The sequence below is a fragment of the Bison bison genome, unplaced genomic scaffold, assembly GCF_000754665.1.
Source record: "Bison bison bison isolate TAMUID 2011002044 unplaced genomic scaffold, Bison_UMD1.0 scf7180017864230, whole genome shotgun sequence".
Lineage (NCBI taxonomy): Eukaryota > Metazoa > Chordata > Mammalia > Artiodactyla > Bovidae > Bison > Bison bison.
In genome coordinates, this window is record NW_011494802.1 from 621888 (window position 1) to 630314 (window position 8427).

At 45.7% G+C, this 8427-nt stretch overlaps 1 protein-coding gene across 1 annotated transcript; it reads left to right on the plus strand.

Annotated features, from left to right (window-relative positions):
* The first annotated feature begins 6102 nt into the window (after positions 1 to 6102).
* LOC104993038 (olfactory receptor 2S2) lies at positions 6103 to 7062 on the plus strand. The gene has a single exon (XM_010846123.1). It carries the CDS (start codon positions 6103 to 6105, stop codon positions 7060 to 7062), a length of 960 nt encoding a protein of 319 aa, XP_010844425.1.
* Positions 7063 to 8427: the final 1365 nt, after the last annotated feature.

Consider the following 8427-nt stretch of genomic DNA (forward strand, 5'->3'; position numbering starts at 1 on the left):
AAGATGGAGGGGATACATGTATATTTATGACAGATTCTCATTGTATGGCAGAAAACAGCACAACACTGTAAAGCAATTATCCTCCAATTTAAAGCAAATTGAAAAAAAATAAAAAGAAGAAGAAGAAACAAAAACCAGCTTTTACTCCAGCCCTGGTTTTGGAGATAACCAAAAAGTTTAGACCAGACCACTTAGATGTGCAGATTAATTTCTACCTGATTACTTTGTTGTTGTTGTTCGGTCACTACGTCATGTCTGACTTTGCAATCTCATGGACTTTAGCACACCAGGCTCCTCTGTCCTCCACTATTTCCTGCAGTTTGCTCAAATTCATGTCCATTGAGTCAGTGATGCTACCTAACCATCTCATCCTCTGCCACCCCTTCTCCTTTTGTCTTCAATCTTTCCCAGCATCAAGGTCTTTTCCAATGTGTCAACTCTTTACATCTCGTGGCCAAACTATTGGAACATCAGCTTCAGCATCAATCCTTCCAATGAATTTCCTTTAGGATTGACTGGTTTGATCTCCTTGCAGACCAAGGGACTCTGGAGAATCTTCTCCAGCATCACAATTCGAAGCATCAATTCTTCAGTGCTCAGCCTTCTTTTGGTCCAACTCTCACATCTGTACATGATCCTGGAAAAACCATAGCTTTGACCATAGAACCTTTGTCAGCAAAGTGATGTCTCTGCTTTTTAATATGTTATCTAGGTTTGTCATAGCTTTCCTTCCAAGGAGAAATCATCCTTTAATTTCATGGCTGATTACACACCTGATTACTACAGGTAACCATTTCTCTCAATTTAGGACAATCCCTAAAATCTTCAAGACAATTGAGTATCCAATGAAAGTTATCACAAAATATGACCAAATCAAACATCAAAGATGATCACAGGCAACATGTCAATAACATAATCACTCAGTTTCAATCAGAGCATTCCAGATGCCGGACAGGGACTTTAACTAAGGGGAAGGACCAGGTGGGGAAGCAGGAGCTAACTGCCTGTTCCTCCTAAGCTCCAGCCAGGCAGGAATGCAGGAAGGGGAAGGGGAGGGAATGCAAAGAGCTGCTCCCCATGCTGTAGTTTCCACGTTCCCCTCTGGTGCTTGCAGAGCTGAATGCTTCCCAGAATTCTACAGCAGTGTAAGAATTCTAAGATCAAACAAAATTTGTTCCTCAGCCACTTTTGCTATGGGTTGCAATTTGCGACCTCTACTAAACGCACACATCAGTCACAGCATTGCTGGAGTGTCTAAGGATGCCCTCACAGAGGTCACTTACATCTGTACTGTGCATCTATTGTTTCAGGAGGAAACTGCTCCCTCTCACTCGCATCATGTGATTCCAGGGGACTGCCAACTGTAGTATACCCACCCTTGGCCACAGCAATCAGTCTGAGGGAAAGCATGTGACCTTGGTCAAACTAATCAAAACCATTCCACAGCATATTTTAATTGGAACGAGAAGAAAAGGGGTCCTTATTGGCTTTCTATGCTGCATTGCAGATCACTACTTAGTGGCTTTAGACAATACCCATTTATAATCTTGCCGTTTCTATGAGTTAGGAGTTCAAGCAAGTCCTCTGCAAAGCTGCAGTCTAACGCGTTGGCCAGGGCTCTGTTCTCATCTGGAGACTAAGACAGAAGAATGTGGATTAGGCTGCTGACAGCTCTCTTCTCTAGCATGTGAGTAAGTCTGTTTAAAATGAAGCCAGGAAAACACAAGTAGAGATAAGAACCAGATGAAAGGACAGAGTCCTAAAGACATGTTGAGTCCCTAATTCCAACTGTGCCTGAGACTGAATCCACCTTTAAACTTCTCAGTTTTATGAGCATTATAGTTTGTATTGGGATTATGTTGGTTGGAATAAGTTTTCTATCTGGAAACTTACAAAGTCTTGATAATTACAAAGCCCAAAGGAAAAGTATCTTTACATAGTCACCTTCTCTTGCTGACCACTGCACACTCCAACTGCAATGTTATATTTATATTACATAGGAGATCATTTCCAACCGAGATACAAGAAACTGCAAACCAGTCTTGATTAAGTCTATGGCTGTACCACCCAATCTCATCTGATCTCAGAAGCTAAACAGGGTTGGGCCTGGTTAGTACTTGGATGGGAGTCTTAGTCAAATCCCAGGCTCTTTTTCAAATAAAACGAAAGGACTAAACTCTTTTCAGGCCTGTACTCTCCATGAACATTGATGCCAAAAAGCCAAATTATGAAAATCAGTAAAACAAATATAGTAATGCATTTAGTGGATAATACTCTGTGAGAAAGTTGCATTAATCCCCCCAAAAAAGCATGGATAGGGTGAACATTAAAAATTTATGGCATCAACAAACTAAAGAAGAAAACCCAAATGATCACATCTCAACAGATATAGGAAAAGTACTTGATAAAATTTAATTCCTGACAATAACCACTCTATTCCAGCCAAACACCTCAGAAAAAAAAAACAAAAAACAAAAAAAACAATGGCCTCACCTTCACCCCACCAGCAAAGGCTGAGCAGATGATAGCCTGGGCTTCTATTCTCACCAAGCTATGACAAGGCAGCCCAACCACCCCCCTGCCAACGTGGTGTCAAAGGAGGCTGAATAGGAAGATGGGATGCTGGACAGTAACAGGTCCTCCCCTCCCCCACAGAGTCAGTAGAGACCATGTGCGAAGCTCCTTCTTCTTCCCACTTGGGTGGTATCAGAAGGGGCCTACAGGCCTACATGCCTGTGCTACTGAGGCCACCCCTTCCCATGGTGTCAGTGGAGGGCATGGGGACAACACTAGGCACTCCTGCCACTGCCAGCCAGAAGGGGATCAGCACAGCCTCAGTGGGGAGCTGAAACTCCCACTCCTTGCCCAGCGGTAAGGAGGATCCCCTCCTCCCAGCAATGCAAGGCTGGTTCAATATTCAAAGATCAGTCAGTGCAATCCAACTACCATATTAACAGGCTAATTAGGAAAAATCACATGATTATACCAAATGAAACAGAAGAAGCTTTTGAAAAAAACAACATTAATTCATGGCTTAAAAAAAAAAAACAAAAAACGTTCAGGGACTTCCCTGCTGGTCCAGTTGCTAAGACTCCACTCTCCCAGTGCAGAGGGTCCAGGTTCGTACCCTGGTCAGGGAACTAGATCCCACATACTGCAATTAAAAGATCCTGCATGCCACTGTGGAGACTGAAGATCCTGAAGGCTGCAACTAAGACCTGGCATAGCCAAACAAATAAATAAATCGATTAGTAGTTAAAAACAAAAAACAAAAAAACTTTCAGCCTTAGCCAGTGAGTCAGGACACTGGCTTCTCTGAGATCCCAGGGAAGGCTCAGAAGGAAGCTGGCATTTCTGTGCCTGCCTCTCCATTTCCAGTTGGGCATGTCCCAGTCACTGCCTCTAATTGGAACTGATGGCAGGGATGTGGCCCCTGGAGCCCCCAGTATGCTGAGCCCCAGTGCCCTGTGAACACTCAACATTCCTAACTAAATTGCTTCTGGGACTAGCAGGGTCCCTGTAGGAGTCTATGGCTGCAGCTCGAGGACTTCCTTCACTGCTGGGGAAAATGAGCCCATGGGATTCCTCAGGCTCAGACCAGGATGACAGGTCCTGTACATGAAGATTCTGTCACTGAGATACCCAGGACACAGCCGGGAGGAAGGATGGGAGAGAAACACCCACCAGAGGCTAAAGTTCCCCCAAAGATTCAGGAGGACAAGAAGAAAGAGAGTCTCAGAGGTAAAGGAAGTTAGGCAGGAGAGTCTGGGTTTTTCTCTCGCATCCAGGGTCTGGTCCTGGTGTGCAGTGAGGAGTTAAGAATCTGGGATCAGGAGACTCAGAGAAGCACCTGACGCAGGTGGGGAGAGTTGAGCCAGGATGGGACAGAGGCAGTAGCCATGCCTGCCTTCTGCAGAGCGCTTCTCAAAGACACACTTTCCTCTCCTCTGCCTCTGCTCTCAGAAACCTTCCCACAGCTGCTGAAGCAGGGAGAAACAGCTGAGAGTAAGCTCCAGGCCAGGCAGTCCTTCCTTCACGCTCTCCCAGCCCCTGTGTGCCCTTGCCGCTCCTCCTCACAGGAACCCAGGGAGTGTGTGGGATTCCCATCATCCCCCTGCTGCAGAGGCTTCTGGGAAGAAGGGGCCTTCCTCAGTGTCAGAGGGTGAGTGGACCCAAGCTTGGTCCCTCTGGTTTCCCAATCTATCAACGGCTAGTTATTTCTGGTTTTTTTCACTTTCCTTTCATGATTACTGAGACTTTTCCCCCACCCTGAATACCAAGTGATCTGTACCCATTGTATTAATAGAAGATGTGGTAATACTGAAGAGGAATACAAAGAGGAATCCCTCGAGAAATATTATCAGTGAGGAATCTGCATTTAGAATCCGAGCAATGGCAGCTAAGAGATTCAAAATCCTCTACACAAAGGCATATAGGTCTCCCCATAAGCTAGTTGCTTGTATGGAACCCAAGGGTGGGTTCCACACAAGAATATAATATGAGCATAAAAGGACAAAGAAAAAAAATATTTCTGAGTTATCTCTGGCTAAGAAGTTCACCAATATTCTAGTGAAATGGGGTTGGAGGTTAATGCTGTATAGCCTATCATCTGATAAGTGTAGTTCACATAGCTATTAATCATTGAGTTCACTGGTCAGTAAGCTGCAGAGCTGTCAGCCCCTAGAGTGGGTTTAATCATTCCAATTTTAATCATTCTGATCAGTCTTTGTGTTGACTTCATAAAGTTCTTCCCCGTATAGGTACCTCCCCATATACTGTTATCAGTTTGCATTAAAATAGGGCGATCCCAGTGCTGATAGTGGTCAAGTCTGTGTCACTGATGGTGGGCAGACCGAATAAGTCATCCTCAATATCGTTGAGTTTTTACCCAGGCTTGTTTCTGTGTGGAGGTGAATTGACATTTTATACAAGTTTCTTCCAAATGTAGGCAAAATTTAAAGAAGTTTTAAAATTTGCTGGTTCTGAGAACTGGACCAGCCTGGGAATCTCAGAAAACTCAGGTTAAATGCAAAGACTATACATTTCCATTAAAGAGAAATCATTCATAGGATTTTCTCGCTGTTAATTATTTGTTGTTGTTTTTCAGTTGCTAAATCGTGTCCGACTCTTTTGCGACTGCATGGACTGTAGCCTGCCAGGCTCCTCTGTCCGTGGGGTTTTCCAGGCAAGAATACTGGAATGTGTTGCCATTTCCTTCTCCAGGGGATCTTCCTGACCCAGGGAATGAACCCGAGTCTTTTGCATTGGTAGACAGATTCTATTCCACTGAGCCACCTGGGAAATCCAGTCATTAATCATAATGCTGAGGAAAGGCTCTCCTTGACTGGGGATCCGCTCCACTGGGCTCAAGTCCTGTCTCTGTCACCAACTTAGAAGTCTTAGACAGGTCACTTCCCTTTTGAGACTTCAGTTGCTTTTATGGGCAATGAGAGGATGCAGCAACTTGGGAAAAATCCCTCACACAGCTAGACTGTTTGAGGCCCTCGCCCAGGACTGACCCATTGTAAGCTCTGCTCCAGCTCTGACCTTCGCTCATCTTTAGAGCTGAGGACACCCTGCTGCCTCTTTTTAAAATGTATACATATATTTAAAATTCTATTTGTTTATTTATTTTTGGCTGTGCTAGGTCTTCGTTGTTGCAATGGCTTTTCTCTAATTGCAGCAAGCAGGGGCTACTCTCTAGTTGCGAAGTCCAGGCTTCTCAATGGGGTGGCTTCTCTTGCTACAGATCACGGGTTCTGGGGGTGCGGGCTTCAGTAGTCGTGGCACATGGGCCCAGCAGTCACGGCTATAGAGCACAGGCTCAGTAGCTGCAGCACATGTAGCCTTAGTTGCCCTGAGGCATGTGGGATCTTCCTGGATCAGGGAGAGAACCCATGTCTTCTGCACTGGCAGGTGGATTTCTATCCACTGGACCACCACGGAAGCCCAACCCTACTGCCTCTTTCAGTTGTTTTCTCTAACACACATATGCTCTCCTATTACGCAGCAGGACTGGCCTCGTACCAGATAGCTGGGGTTCTTTTCAGGAAAGCCTGATGTGATACTTTTGTAATGTGCTGATGACAGAGGGAATATCACATGGAAAAACCTAATCAGACCTCCCCCCTGGTGGGGTTCATTCTCCTGGGCCTGTCAGCCCACCCAAAGCTAGAGAAAACGTTCTTTGTGCTCATCCTGCTTATGTACCTGGTAATCCTGCTGGGCAATGGGGTCCTCATCCTGGTGACCATCCTTGACTCCTGCCTGCACACGCCCATGTACTTCTTCTTGGAGAACCTCTCCTTCCTGGATATCTGCTACACAACCTCCTCAGTCCCACTGGTCCTGGATAGCTTCCTGACCCCCCAGAAAACCATCTCCTTCTCAGCCTGTGCCGTGCAGATGTTTCTCTCCTTTTCCATGGCGGGAACAGAGTGTGTGCTCCTGAGCATGATGGCGTTTGATCACTACGTGGCCATCTGCAACCCCCTGAGGTACTCTGTGGTCATGAGCAAGGCTGTCTATGTGCCCATGGCTGCTGGCTCCTGGGCTATTGGTGGTGTTGCTTCTCTGGTTCACACATCCTTGGTAATTCAGCTGCCCTTCTGTGGGGCCAATATCATCAACCACTTCACCTGTGAGATCCTGGCTGTCCTGAAGTTGGCTTGTGCTGACATCTCCATCAGTGTGATCAGCATGGAGGTGACCAATGTGATCTTCCTGGGGGTCCCAGTTCTGTTCATCTCTGTCTCTTATGTCTTCATCATTGCTACCATCCTGAGGATCCCCTCCACTGAGGGGAAGAAAAAGGCTTTCTCCACTTGCTCTGCCCACCTCACTGTGGTGATAATATTCTATGGGACCTTATTTTTCATGTATGGAAAGCCCAAGTCTAAGGACTCTCAGGGTGCAGACAAAGAGGACCTTGCAGACAAGCTCATCCCCCTCTTCTACGGGGTGGTGATCCCCATGCTCAACCCCATCATCTACAGCCTGAGGAACAATGACGTGAAGGCTGCTGTGCGGAACCTGGTGAGTCAGAAATGCTTCAGGAGATGATGTAGGAGAAGTCTTCTGTGGTTCTCACCCCCATGGAGGAAAGGATTTCACTCATTACAGCTGCCATTCAAAAGCCAACAAGTCAGCTTAACTGGAGTGATCTCTTGCCCTAAGGTCTATTTTCAGGGAATGTTTACCTTTTCAGAGTTTATCTGTGGGGTTTTGGCCACATGTCTGACACGCAACAGATGCCAGACAACAAATCCTCTAACTGAATGATGAAGACATTCTGAACACGTGCTAAAACCAAGGAGACAGGGACCATTAGAGCAAGCCTAACGGTCCATGCTGTGTCTAAACTGCAGATTAGTACAGAGAGGTGAGATGGCTCTCACAGCAGCTTTGTCACCCCCGTTGGAATCATCGGGAGAGTCGGAGGAACGAGGAGGAAATGGACATTTCATCTGGGGCTCCTGTATATTACATTCAGTTTGCCTGAAGTGCTCAGAAGAGACAAAAGTTCACCACATATAAAGCCTCTGGGTGGAAATAATCTATTTTGATTAAATGAATTTCTTTTTAGCTATGAGAAAATTGAGACCTTTTTTTTTTTTCTTGATGGACTGCACATTTTGAAACACTGATAGTAAATTAAATTGAAGAAGGAGTATAGGGTTTGAATTTGATCTTCATCACTTACAGTAATTCCGAATAGAAAAGGTAGTATTCTATTACATAATGAATAAGACATTCTTAAAAAAAAAAGATGATAGGCAGATAGATAGATAAAGAAAGAGATAGTGGCTAAATATGTTTGAAGACTTTGGGATGGTAGGTTAAAGTCTGACAAGTTTCTTTGCTCCAGGAATTCTCAGAGATTTTAATATACTAATGTATACTGTGAATGTCTAAGAGATATAAAGTCTACAGCACTTCCTGAGTCTCCCTGCTGCTGCTGCTGCTAAGTCACGTCAGTCATGTCCGACTCTGTGCAACCCCACAGATGGCAGCCCACCGGGCTCTCCTGTCCCTCTGATTCTCCAGGCAAGAACACTGGAGTGGGTTGCCATTTCCTTCTCCAGTGAATGAAAGTGAAAAGTGAAAGTGAAGTCGCTCAGTGTCTGACTCTTCCTGACCCCATGGACTGTAGCCTACCAGGCTCCTCCATCTATGGAATTTCCCAGGCAAGAGTACTGGAGTGGGTTGCCATTGCCTTCTCTGAGTCTCCATCAGTTCAGTTCAGTCGCTCAGTCGTGTCCGACTCTTTGTGACCCCATGAACTGCAGCATGCCAGGCCTCCCTGTCCATCACCAACTCCTAGAGTTCACCCAAACTCATGTCCATCGAGTCGGTGATGCCATCCAGCCATCTCATCCTCTGTCGTCCCCTTCTCCTCCTGCCCCCAATCCCTCCCAGCATCAGAGT